The sequence below is a fragment of the Xenopus laevis genome, chromosome 8L, assembly GCF_017654675.1.
Source record: "Xenopus laevis strain J_2021 chromosome 8L, Xenopus_laevis_v10.1, whole genome shotgun sequence".
Taxonomy (NCBI): domain Eukaryota; kingdom Metazoa; phylum Chordata; class Amphibia; order Anura; family Pipidae; genus Xenopus; species Xenopus laevis.
In genome coordinates, this window is record NC_054385.1 from 65,472,780 (window position 1) to 65,486,828 (window position 14,049).

General features: G+C 37.4%; 2 protein-coding genes across 2 annotated transcripts in view; one reads left to right on the top strand and one right to left on the bottom strand.

Annotated features, from left to right (window-relative positions):
- Positions 1-1,120: 1,120 nt before the first annotated feature.
- On the top strand, positions 1,121-8,473 carry ppt2l.L (palmitoyl-protein thioesterase 2 like L homeolog). Its single transcript, NM_001092332.1, is given in 8 exon segments — positions 1,121-1,321; positions 3,394-3,550; positions 4,137-4,232; positions 5,801-5,908; positions 6,664-6,747; positions 7,317-7,401; positions 7,607-7,661; positions 8,174-8,473. Coding segments are annotated over 8 exon segments (867 nt in total). The 5' UTR covers positions 1,121-1,183; the 3' UTR covers positions 8,318-8,473.
- A 2,786-nt stretch (positions 8,474-11,259) lies between these two features.
- slc44a4.L (solute carrier family 44 member 4 L homeolog) overlaps positions 11,260-14,049 on the bottom strand; it is a 38,918-nt gene continuing 36,128 nt past the window's right edge. Inside the window, 3 exon segments of the mRNA NM_001092531.1 lie at positions 11,260-12,352; positions 13,026-13,110; positions 13,219-13,313. Of these exon segments, the coding sequence (NP_001086000.1) occupies positions 12,228-12,352; positions 13,026-13,110; positions 13,219-13,313 (305 nt within the window). The 3' untranslated portion in view covers positions 11,260-12,227.

Genomic DNA, 14,049 nt, shown 5'->3' on the forward strand with positions numbered 1-14,049 from the left:
TTTTGAACTATGTAACTATGTAAAGCTAACGTCCGACTGCTTGATATAAGTTACTGCACTAAGATACATTTGCCCATTGTGCGTAGATGAACTGAAGGACAGAAATGCCATGGCAACTGTAGAAATGAAGTTAGGAATCACAATTGTAAGAGAGTAAAAAACTGAGAAGAGTATGCAGCAGAAGGACAGCAATGAAAGGCAAGTAATATCACCAAGTGTTGTCAAATAAATAACAGGGAAACCACAGAAAAGAAGGAAATAGAGGTGTTAAGAGTAAGAAAAAGAAGTAACTTCAAAAACAAGACAAATTTACTTGCATCTTAAAAGGGAACTATTGCAAATATGAAAATGTTATATAAGCATCATACTAAAATAAAAAACTAGCTAAATCTAATCAATTAAAAAATCTGTACTGATTCTGAGGAGTTGGGTGTCAGATTTTCATTGACAGTTAGATCCAATATATCTTTTGGGGGGGGGCTCTCTTTTCTATCAGATGTGTTAGAGCTCACTCAAATAAATAATTCCTATGCAAAACCATCTAACAAAAATGTACTTTGGCACAAATGCTGTTTGTAGAAATACATAATTTCTGTTGATTTTGAAAGATTGAGCTCTAACATCTTCAAGGCAAAATGAGCCCACTCCCAAAAGCTGTATTAGACCTAACTGTCATACAAAATCAGACTTCTAATTCCTGCATGAAGTCACAATGGAGGGAAACAGATGCTGAGATGGGGAGAGTGAAGAGAAACTTGATTATTTCAGAAATGGTTCAGAATTTGTGATTGATTATATTTTAGAAAATGAATTATTTCAGTGTGATGAAGCTTATGCTAATCTTTAATTTTTGCAATAGTTTGAATTAAAAAAAACAAGAGAAATGATTAATAAAAAGTTGTTTGCTGCGGTCAAAAAAATGTTAGACAAAAAGATGTCTGATACTGTATATAACATGTATACAATTTTAAAATTGCTGAACTGAATGTGGGTTACTATCACTTGACTCCCACCTCCCAATGAGGAACAGTCAAAGGGGCCTATGACAAGTGACCCAACCCATTTTGCTGCCTTATTAAGTGGAGTAGCACAGCGTTGCTTCTTCTGTTAGTGGTGTGTATGTTGACAAAAGGTCTCAACCCACTTTATTTCTGTTTTCAAGCTAACTAATATTCATCCAGCAATGCGTGGCTATTTGCTACTTCTGCCTCTGCTGCTTTGCCTGGTTGATAACTCAGTGAGCTACAAGCCGGTTATCCTGGTCCATGGATTGCTCAGCAGCTCTAAATCTTTCGACAAACTTATACAGTTCATCAAAAAGGTGAGATTATCCCTCCCATGAGTTGCCTGGGCCTGGCATGTGAGTGAGACGTATGGGAAAATGGGGGGCTCTGCACTGCTAGAGAGATGGGGAAGAGGTTCCTGGCAGGGCATAATGGAGTTCATTTGAATTAGTATGTAAGCATTAAATTGACAACATAGTCTATGTGTACATAGAATTTATATTCATCCTATTTTTTCCAATTAATATTCATACAACATATTGACAGGAAACCTTACATGGCAGGTACAACTTACACTACTAGTGCTCTACTCTTGCACTGTATGTCCTGTAACATTACTGTGTCAAGCAAATCATTGTTCAATAGCAGTGTAGTGTAGTGCCCCTGAATAACCAGCAATGTGCAAAAAAAATAAAAACATTACTGTGATTAGGTACTTGGTATTGCCTGCCTAGGAGCACTGAACTTACTTTAGGTCATACAGTAAATCATACTTGATTAGGCACTATATATATAATGCTATGTACAGTATGGGACCTGTTATCCAGAATGCTTGGGACCTGGGGTTTTCCGGATAACAGATTTTTCTGTAATTTGGATCTTCATACCATAAGTCTACTAGAAAATCATGTAAACATTAAATAAACCCAATAGGCTAGTTCTGCTTCCAATAAGGTTTAATTATATCTTAGTTGGGATCAAGTACAAGCTACTGTTTTATTATTACACAGAAAAAGGAAAAGACATTTTTAAAATTTGGATTATTCAATTATAATGGAGTCTTTGGGAGAATGCCTTTCCGTAATTCAGAGCTTTCTGGATAATGGGTTTCCAGATAACGGATCCAATACCTGTACCAGCAATATAAATCTTTTATTGTTACATGCCTATACTGCTGGTGTTATTTATTTTAAGACCTCTAAAACATCATAATTAGGATAACAGAAAAGGTTTCAGACTCCAAGCAAAATATAACCCTTCTGGTGCTAATTAGCTTTTTTTATGAGTCTTTCATTCCATTTACCTTCAGTTTGTCATTTTCTCCTATAACCCCACTTCTTTTAAGAATTGCTTCTTCTAGCATACCACTTAAAGGGATTCCGTCATGATTTTTGTGGTTTACTTTTTTTTCTAAATTACACTGTTTACATTGCAAATGATTCACTCTGCCATTTCAAATTTTATTCTTGAACTAGCAAATGTATTTTTTAGCTGTAATATTGGGGTGGAGGCAGCCATCTCAGTGCATTCTGCCTGATTCTGAGATTTGAGAAGGAGCCAGCACTTCAGGATAGAACTGCTTTGAGACAGCTACTGTTTCTCCCCTTCTCATTGTATTTCACCACAGCCCAAGCCATGATCTTTAGCCCCACATAGTGGTAGACATGAGAACTCAAGCAGGAAAAAGCAGGGAGCACTTTTAGCAATGCAAACAAATCCTTCAGCCGAGGTGTCAGGTAGCTGCTATCTAGTTAGCTGCCCATTGTTCTGTTGACAGTCTGCTGCCCCCCCCCTCTCCGCATGGAGGGAGTGAGTGATATCAGTCCAAAAGAGTGACTGGAATTTATCAAAGCACATGGTTTGGGGGCACCTGGGAAATGAACATCATGTCTAGCCCCGTGCCAAATTTCAAAATTAAATATAAAAAAATATCTCTGCTCTTGAGTGCAGGATTTCTGCTGGTGCAGCACGTATATTAACGCATGTGTTTTGAAAAAAAAACATGTTTTCCAGTGACAGCATCCTTTTAACAAGTGCAGTTTGTATTGGTCAGAGTGTCTAAACATCAGAGTATCACTTTGTGTATTTATTTTTGAATTCCTGATATTAGATCTCTGCCTGTACAAGTGTGATTTGGAAAGGATTAGGGTGTAGCGGTAGATGTCAAATTTTGAATTTTGCTTTAAATGTCAGGAGGTATATTTTAGGTCCCTTTTAATGATTTTTCTTTATCTAGGCCTCTGTCCACATTTGTAAGAAATGTCTATTTTTATAGGGGGTGTTCTATCATGTCTGCAGATCAGAAGGAACCAGAGAGGAAATGTTTACTACTCACCCATCTTATAATGAAGCCACATATTTGTCTTATTCTTTCCCTGTTTAATAACAGGCTCACCCAGGAACTGACATCTATCCAGTGGACATGTTTAACCATTTGAAGAGCTTAAATCCTATGTGGAAACAGGTCTATGAAATCAGAAAATACATTTCACCAATAATAAAGAATGCTGGCCTGAAGGGAGTACATCTGATCTGCTACTCACAGGGTGAGACCTTGTCTTCCTCCTAATACATTAAAATAAAAAACTGGGTCATATTAGGCTACCCCCCCCAATCCTCCCAGAACACATCCAGATGCACCTACTAACCACTCAAATGCAGCCCAAAACCACCACTTCTACCAACTCCTGGTTTATTATGTGTAGACTAAATAAAAACAAATTACACACTTACCATTTTTTACTGTAGCCTGTCTTTTGAATTGGCTGTAAAACGTACAAAAATGTATATTACTAAACAGTCTTTGCACACAGGACTTTGTTGATAGTGCTTAAATAATGTATGTGTGTGTTAAAAAATAGTGTATGTGTGATCTTTGGTGATCAAAGCTATTTTCCAATAAACTTTATTTTATTTTCAACTATTTCAAATATATTTTTATATGAAAATGACAACAGCAGTTTCTTTCTGTGCTTCCACATTGCCTTCCACACTTCTGATATGCTCCTTCTTTGCAGGTCTGTTAAAATGTTGTATTCTTTACTCTAAATGGCCCCAAACATGCCCGGAGTGGATCATTATCTCTCTAATAACACAGGGTTTGTTGTCTCCTCTCTCTCCTTCTCTCTCTAGGAGGGTTGATTTGCCGTGGGCTGCTGGAGACAATGCCAGAACATAATGTGGATACGTTCATAGCTCTCTCCTCCCCTCTGATGGGACAATATGGAAGTGAGACTGAGTTATTCAACATATTTGCAGTTTGTTTCCTCTCCAGTGTCATGTTTAATATATGTATATGAGTTGCCCTTTTTAATTGTCTTAATACTGACTTTTTTTGTTATACTACAGTGAAACCTCAGTTTTATATATTTTATATTTTCCCTCATTATACAGTTGTTTTGTGGTCCTGCCTATATACTATGCATAATACATTTTACTGATTTTACATTTTCCTGGATTTTACATTTTTTTCTGGTCCCCCCAAAAACATAAAATGGGGGTTCTACTGTATATATGAACAGTATGAATGTGCATTTTTTTATTTATAGAGCACTACTTGAGAACACAGCACTGTACAGCAGAACAATAAATGGATAGAACAAACGGGATCATTGCAATAATCAATACAAATTAGCACTACTCACAGAAATAGCCCTGTTCCCTGACAACAACTAACCCCCCCTCCCCTCCCTTTTTTTTTTTTTTTTCCTCTTCTCTCTTCTTTTCTTTTCTTCCTGTCTCTTTTCTTTCTAAAAATGTTGTGTATAACGAATGTTGTTTTTCTGTGTTTGTCTTTTTCTTTCTCGAAAAAATAATAAAAAAAGTAAAATAGTAAAAAAAAAAAAAAAAAATTAGAACAATGTACATTAATAAATACAAATAAATAGAAAGTAAATTTACAATAAAGATTAAAGGGGTGGTTCACCTTTAAGTTATCTTTTAGTATGTTATAGAATGGCTACTTCTAAGCAACTTTTCAATTGGCCTTCATGTTTTATTCTTTTATAGTTTTTGAATTATTTGCCTTCTTCTTCTGACTCTTTCCAGATTTTAAATTGGGGTCACTGACACATTATTACTCATCTATTTATATCCTAGTCTCTTATTCAAATCAATGTATGGTTGCTAGGGTAATTTGTATCCTAGCAACCAGATTTCTGAAATTGCAAACTGGAAAGCTGTCAAATAAAAAGTTAACTCAAAAACCACAAGTAATAAAACATGAAAGCCAACTGCAAATTGTGTCAGAATATCACTCTCTACACCATACTAAAAATGTATTTAAAGGTGCACAACCCCTTTAAGAGCTTAGTGTCAAGGAGACAAGAGGATGGAGGTCCTGCCTGTAGAGCTTACAATCTTAATGTATCTAAATATATGCATGCTTCCATGATGCAGCTACTATTTGCACATATTTTATTAACATGTTGATGTATATATTATGAAGGGCTAAAATGAACATGTTTTATTCTGACAATAAAGAGTAGCATTACATTTTAGCCAGGTTAAATCTGAAACAATCCTTTTGATGGTGAACTACAAATCCCATCATCTCTGACAAGCCAAAGGCTATGATCTAATCTCTGGACAGGCTGTTATTACAGGTTGGGGAGGGGCAGTAAATCCAAACAAGTATTTACTGTTAATTAATTAAAAGACCATGTTGTAATATCTACATTTACCCGTGTAGATGTCTACTATCTGACAATAATGCATGAAGTGCGCAGAATTGTAACCGTGTTCACCAAGGATATTGATCTGAATTAACTTTAATAAATCTATTCTCTCCCTTGTAGTGACATTATATGTGCAAAAAGCTTTACCGCTTGTTAATATATCAGCTCTGCAAGAAGTGTGTTACAGAAAGTTCTTTAAGGAGATATCTATCTGCGGCTATTGGAGAGGTAAGGAATAAGTGAAGCGACTCAACTGAGATATCTGGGGATGTAAGAGGAATCAGTCAGATGCGATTGTGGAATGCAGGGGTCAGGTAGAACAGAGATTCATATTTATTAGCGGGACAATAAGTATCCAAAGGAAGTCAGATTGCTGTGTTGCCTTGTAAAGGGCCTTGAGCTCACTGAGGACACAGAAATGAAAATCTGGTTCAATAAACGGTTTGTCTATAAATGTATTTGAGTGCTGTGACTTTAAAACATGCCCTCAGCTCCACTTCCTGAAGTATGGTAAGCCATTAGGGTCAGTTATGCTATGAATGAACCAATGCGATAACCCTTAGCAACCAATCAGCAATTAGGTTTGAACATGTGAAAATGAATGCAAACTTCTGCTCGGTTGTTATGAGTAACTGCACTGGAGCAATTTATTGCTATGGACTATGATCAATAATGAGATATTCATGAGCTGTAAGTGTAAATAACAGGCCTAATATCATTATCCTTTATTTATATAGACCTGGCATATCCTGCTGTGATTAACAGAGATTATACATCATTCACATCAGTCCTTGCCCTGGAGGAGCTCCTATTCCGTTTATACACACTCCTAATTTTATCAGGAGTCAGTTAACTTAATTATATGTTTTTGAAGTGTAGATCTGTTGGCGTGTGGTTGCTACAATTTTCCTATTAAAAAACAAAAGTGTTCTTACTTAGATTGTATAGACTGCAAATAAAACTGGGATACATTTTGCACACAGATCCACATCGCTATGAGAAGTACCTGGAATATAGTGCTTTTTTGCCAAAATTAAACAACGAGTTACTGGACAGCAATTCCACAGGTAGGTAAATGCACAAACACACCAACAGACACACAATCACACTTCTAGTCTTGCACCTCTTTAGTATATATCCAACGCCCATAGTTTTAATTCACAAGGGCTCATTTACTAATATAGCTGTTCAATCACACATGTGCAGATACCATAGATTCAGCAGGTGATTTTGATCAATCTACTATAAATTAAGAGCAATCATCTGATTGGTTGCCATAGGCAGCTGCTCTGTTGCCATTCAGCACATATCTTTGTAAATTAGATGATCATGAACATTTTTTAGCTGCACTTGTAAGTGCTTCTTTATTCTACGTCACTGATAGCAGCTGTTGGCCAGTGCTTCAGTTTCCCATCATGGCAGGCATATCTACAAACTCTTCTATTTTATGTTTTCCCTTTTCTATGATGATGTTGTTGAATCACATACTGTACATTACTCCCTTTGTCTTGTGCTACACCCCCCAAATATTTCCTATTGCTTTTGATTATAGAGCTAACTTAAATGTTCTGCTCCTGCACATCCTCTTTGTAATTATGCCAATGGTCACTCAAACACTCCATTTCTCATTCCACAGAAAGGAAAAGGAACTTCTTGCGTCTACGCAAATTGGTTCTAATTGGGGGTCCAGATGACGAGGTTATTGCTCCGTGGCAGTCCAGGTAAGTAGAAATGAAGGAACCTTAAAGATAGGTGTTTACTGCAGGAGTTTTTCTTGCAACTGTGCACCCAAAACCCCTAGAACATAAGTGATAGGACAGGCTGAATCAGCACATTGGCACGAAGTGCAAAATTTAATTTGTGCCCAATTTTATGTTTTGCACCAGCATTCCTAAATGTACCCATTCAATGATTTTTTTATTGCAGCCACTTTGGATTTTATAATGAAAAGGAGGAGGTTGTGAATATGAAGGATCAAATGGTTTGTATTTTCCTATTTTTCCTTTATTTTTGAATGCCTTCCCGCATTGCTTGTAGCACCTGCTGCACACGCAAGAATAACAACAGATTGCTCCTGCCCTGTATTAACTATGAGGAGTGATCTCTTTCTATACATGTATATATTGAATTCCATAATGGGGCAGAGGTCTGGCATTGATGCATGTATGGGGGAACAAAGGGAGAGGGCTTGTTATTAAAGCAAAGGACACAGACATTGTAATAAAACAGCACCACATCTGATAATACACCGGAGACTCCTACATCTTCTACATACATATGGGCGGGATTAATTCTCTACTGCAGTTCCTGTTTATAATAATAAACATAATCATATTTCTTTCTCTGCATTTCATCTCTTCCATTCACTTTCCCCAAGATCACAAGCAGATGGGACAGTACCACATTCATGGAACTCTGTATAAGCTAAATTACTTTCTTTGTACCCTGTTGGTTCCTTCATTGTGATTCTTCTCTATTCCTCTAATTTCATAGGTATACCAGAAAGATACCTTTGGACTTCAGTCATTGGATGGCAGAGGAGCAATTACTATATATTCAGTCCCAGGGGTCTTGCATGCTTCATGGCCGAACAATCAAACAGTTTTTAAAAATTACATTGAAAAGTGGCTTACTTAAGCATTTTTTGCTTAATTTGCATTTTTTTGTATCTTCAATTCTATGGCTTTCCAGCACATAACTACATCTCTCCCTATGTTTTTTTAAAGGTTTTTATTTAGCATATTACATTTCTCCCTATGTTACCTTTTTATTATTAAATTCTTGCATGCTTCAGTGATGAGTAAGAATTCTGTTATACGGGGTTATGCACACAGGTAGTGCAGAATCAGGTATCCTGATGGAGGTTATATTGAGTTCTCATTTATACTGAAGCCTCTGGATCAGATATATGTGAGACATTCAAAAGCTTTTATCTCTAAGATTTTTCTGAACTCTTTTTTTTTTTTTTTAAGTTCGGGTAGTTTATTGAGAGAATAAAGTAAGCAGTTTACAGTGTAAAGACAAAGTAAGGAAAAACATTGTGTCACATGTTACATGTCTAGATCAAGCAGGATGAAAGGAGCATATCATACAACATACATTTCGTCATGAGTATAACAGTTCACAACAATGTCTAGACTCCCTCCTATGAGGGATTCATAAATAGTCAGACAAGTGAAATACATATACCAGTTACCTGTCCTGTACCCTAATTTGACTTAAACCGCTAGTGGTTGTCTTGGGTGTAGGGGGTAAATGTCAGTCCAGGGTCCCCAAATCCTATGGAATTTGGTGGGGGCTCCCCTTTTTAAGTACATTAGATATTCAGTTGTACAGGTATCCTGCATTATTGCTTTCCAGGTAGAGAAGGTAGGAGGAGTCACAGCTCTCCAGTTCTGGGTAATTAATCTCTTGGCTAGTAACAGTGCCTCTAGGAGGAACAGGGATTTATATTGATTCAGTTTTAAGTCCTGAATTATGGCCAACATGCAAGTAATAGGTGTTCTGGCTATTGTCACCTGAAGCACCCCTTCCAATGTATCCAGTATTTCCGTCCAGTACGCAGTAAGCTTTATGCAGCTCCACAGCATTTGTATCAGAGTTCCCCTGTCCAAAGCACATCTAGTACAAACATCAGGGGTGTTGGCATTAATGTAGTGAAGTCTGACAGGGGTGTAGTAAGCCCTGTGAAGAATATATAGTTGGATTAGCTGTAGTCTATAGTTGGGGGATACTAACTGAGGGGATTCTTGTGCTTCTTGCCATTCCTCATTTAGGATTGTGCCCACATCCACCTCCCATTTAGAGCATAGTCCATCTAAATTATTTCCGTGAACTTCTTGTAGCAACTTAGCATATAACATGGTGATCAAACCTTTAGTATGTCCCCTTTTAATATAGACTAGAAAGGGGTGCGTGGACAGTGATAAATCATGGCGCTTGTGAGTAATAGTGAGAGCGCGGCTGAGCTCATGAAAAGTCAACCATTGGTTACATTGGATCTGGAATTGGTCTCTCAATTGAGCAAAGGAGACTAGTTTGCCGTCCTGCCATATATCACCTAAGGTATTCACCCCTAGGTCCGACCAAAGACTCATTGGGCCTAGCTTTGCCAAGAAGGGGTAATTTTGGTTGTTCCATAGTGGCGTAAGCGGGTCAGTGGGAGGAGACTTCAAAAGCACACTAGCCACTTTCTACACCTTACGTAGGGAGTTGATGGGGGGGGAAAGTAATGACTGAGATGTAGTGACAGATTTCCCTAGAATCCAGCTTATTAGGTTATCAGGGAAGCCAGTCAAGCGAGCCCAAAGTGAATGTAGCACTCGGTGACGCAAACCTTCCACCCACGTAGTGAGGTGGGACAGTTGTGCTGCCAGGTAGTATAAATACATATCTGGAAGGGCCAGGCCAGCTTTACTTCTAGCACACATCAATGTTTCAAGCTTTAGTTGTGGCCTGGAATGAGCCCACACCAGTTGCCTAAATATAGCATTTATTTTAAAAAATAGAGTTTGGTATCCATACAGGGGCTTGTTGTAGTACATAGAGTAGTTTGGGCAATATATTCATCTTTATAAGATGGATCCGCCCTGTAGGGCCTACCGGGAGATTAGCCCACGACTTAAGCTTTTGAGACACTGAACTCTTTAATAACCTGGAATATAGGACGGCTATGAATCCTAGGGCAATAAAGCTGGAGTGTATACAAAGTATATTGGCTGGCAGTCATTAAGGATGTACAGCAGTGGTCCCCAACCAGTAGCTCGTGAGCAACATGTTCTCTTGAGAAAGGTCCCAATAGGGACCAAAATGTCATGTCGGTTACACATGCATATATATATATATATATATACATACATACACACACGCACACACACACTCCTTTACTCCTGCATAAAGTCGATTTCACTGTGAAAATGCGAGTGTTGCTCTGAAATCTGCTGTGTGTGTCTCCAGCCAAGCCATGCATGTGAAGGCAGATACAGGAGCTTCAAGAGGAATATACTGAACGCTTGGTCTCTTAACCAGATCTCGGCATTATTACTATTTGGATAAAACTCTTGGGCTCACTCCAGGCTAATAAACAAGTGCTGCTCCTGCCTAATCTCACCATTCAGAATCATGGCTTCTTTCGCTGTCTCTAGCACTGCCAGAATGGCCGACACCACTCTTTTTCCTTTCGGAGTTATCCCTATTCTGATCAACTTTAACGACATAAGTGAACAAAAACATGTTGTACCACATTACATGACCATAGCCTAGAGATTAAACTTCCCTACTTCATCCTCCTTTCAATCTCCCCTTCTTTTATACCTTTACATTTTTGTGCATTTATCCTTATCATTTATCCTCCTTTTCCTCTATTTCCTATTATTTAGGGTGTTTGGGCATTGCCCATTTGTTGCCCTGGCATCAGATACATTTTTCTATACTAACATCTTGGTGCCTTTAACATGGCAGTTTTAAACAAAGGCTACACGTGCCATACAATTGGGTTCATATCTGGACAGCCATATAACTGCAGGGATTTATGTACGTATGTATAATGCAATGCAAATAACACAATTTTTTTTCTAAACTCTCAAAGGATGATGGTTTATTTCAGCTGTATATCTAGGCACATAAATATACAGTATATACACTTTAATAAGAATTGTAATTAAGTATTCGTGCTGATTTATTATTTAAAGTACGAAAGTGAATATTAGCAGATAAAAATATCAGCAGATATCTATATAAAAATGTACACAATATCTACACATTAAAGTGCAATTAATCACAGTTATGGCTCTAATAAACTCCTCATATTTGGCTATGTTTCATGATGCCATTTCTAGCTGACAGACGTCGCTCCATTATGTCAGTATCACAAATTCCTTCAGAAGATAAAGAAGGGTGAAATCCGCTGACAGTTGTTTAAGGTGAGCTACAAAGGCTGAATATGTATGAACATGAGTCAGGCCCTTCGATAGCCAGTGCTGTGGCAAGTAATTGGTTAAAAGGTTCCTGGAGAGAAAAGTCATAAAGGAAAAGAATAAAGTGATAACTGGGCAAACTGAAGGAAGCATTTAACAGTTTTTTTTAAAGCTGATAGAAAACAGTCATAAACAGATGTTCCTTAAAACTCTGTCAAAGGCACAAATTTGCTGCCATGTGGAGACCTGAAACAGCACCATTAGAAAATTCAGTACAAACAATTGCTGATTTTTAAAAGGGATTCTGTAATAAATTATTATCCTCTTTAAATCCTCTACTGGAAGTGGATAAGATTCCACCATCTAGTATACAGTAAGTGGAATTTATAATTTCATTTCTCACAGGAAATGAGGTCATAAAAACTAGAGTGTATTCATCTCTCTTGCTCCATGTGAGGTTTTTTGTTTTACAATTGGGAGGAATTGTACAGGAATTGGAACCCAACTGTTCAACTGGCAATCAAATCTATATGCAGACAGTAAACAGACATCCTGGAAATGCAGTCCTCTCAGGACGTTACTCAGTTAAAAACGGAAATGATCAAGATGAAATGATAGCGGAGGTAACAATGTCACTTTTTCTTTTTCTTCTCCTCGGACTTGGGCGGGCGGTTTTTCTTATTTAAAATAGACATGAGGGATTTTGACATGTAATATGGCTTCTCCTGCGACCCATCATTGCGTTCTAAATCCTCCACTGAAAAAAGAACACAATGATTCATTAATATTGGATTCCCTTGCACCCAGAATATTAATATGCTGAGAATAAAGTACATTTCATTTCTAAGACGAGCAAAAAGTCAGTAGTTCTCTTCAGTAGACGACTGGTTAAAGTGCGAGTGCATAGCCTTAAAAGGGTGGTTAACTTTCACAGTAACTTTTAGCATGTTATAGAATGACCAATTCTTATTAACTTTTCAATTGGTCTTCATTATTAATTTTTTTTTTTTTTATCGTTTGACATTTTTTGCCTTCTTCTTCTGATTCTTTCCAGCTTTCAAATAAGGGTCAATGATCCCATCTAAAACAAATGCCTTGAAAGGTTACGAATGTATTGGTATTGCTGTAAACCCATATATTTATATTGAGAGTGGTGTAGGCATAAATAAAATAACTTTGGAATTAACAAAAAAAGGGATCTGCATGAATACTGCAATGTGAGATAAGAATGTATGCTTTTGATTAACAAAGAATTTGACCTTTTTTTTGCTTATCTTAGGGAACACTTTCTCTTCTTTACAGACTGTAAAAGCTCCCTCTTCCCATAAATCAAATCTGACATTTCTTTATGGAGACTATGCTGTCATGATATGTTTTGACTTGCAGAATGCAGTAAGCCTGCTAAGAATCTTTTATTATGTAATACTCACAGAAACACAGGAACAGGGTATCCACACACATGTTGTATACACTAAAGAAACCATGAGCAATCATGTATGACCCAAGAACTACTGTCTGCAAAATAAATACATTTAATTAGCAGTGTAAGTAATAATGAGCCCAGAATTTCATCTCCAGTCAATGCTTTACGTGCCCATGTGGTGGCATCCTTACTCTACTTACAATAATAGGAATCCAGTAATAGTTCAACGTTGGGGACTTAAATGAATCATTTGGAATTGGAATCCGGCCAGAGAAAAAGAAGAATGCCAGAACACCTGATGAAACAAATTTAGCTTTAGGGCAAAAAGATAATTACGAAAGGTGATGACCAACACAAACTTGACAAATGACAGAGGTGAGGAAACTGGTGAGACGAGAGGAAAGGCCATGTTGTGATAAGACTTGAAAGTAAAGCAAAAGGTTCAAAAAACGTTTTTAAAATTAGTTGTAGGAAAGAACAGATTTATAGTAGAAATCGTGAAAACTGTCATAATTTGTAACCCTGTCCAATGGCTCCGAACTACTGCTGGGCAGGTCAAGATCAATGTTCCTTATAAGCTGTGCGCTCATACACAAATTTTGAGGCCAGTGAAATTGTGTGTAAAAAACACAAAATTTTGCATTTACTCTGACCTGAGCACACAGTTTTTTAAAATGAGCACACAAAATATTTTTTGTGCACATACCTGAGAAGGAATTAGAGGAACATTGGTCAAGGACCATTAATTCCAAGTGGGCACTATCTGCAAGAATTGTGTATGTTCTTCCTGTGTGAGTTTGCCCCCACTCTCCAAAAATATACAGGCAGGTTACTTGGAGTGTGTGGGTGTGTGTGAATGTGATAGGGACCTTAGATTGTAAGCTCCACTGGGGTTAATGATCTCTGTAAAGCAAATCACAACATCTTGGCACTATTTAAATAATACTTGGTGGGGGAGCATGAATGTAGCCTGAAAAATAGGAGGTCAACGGCCTCCTTGATTCAGATCTCACTGACACTTCATAGCTTTG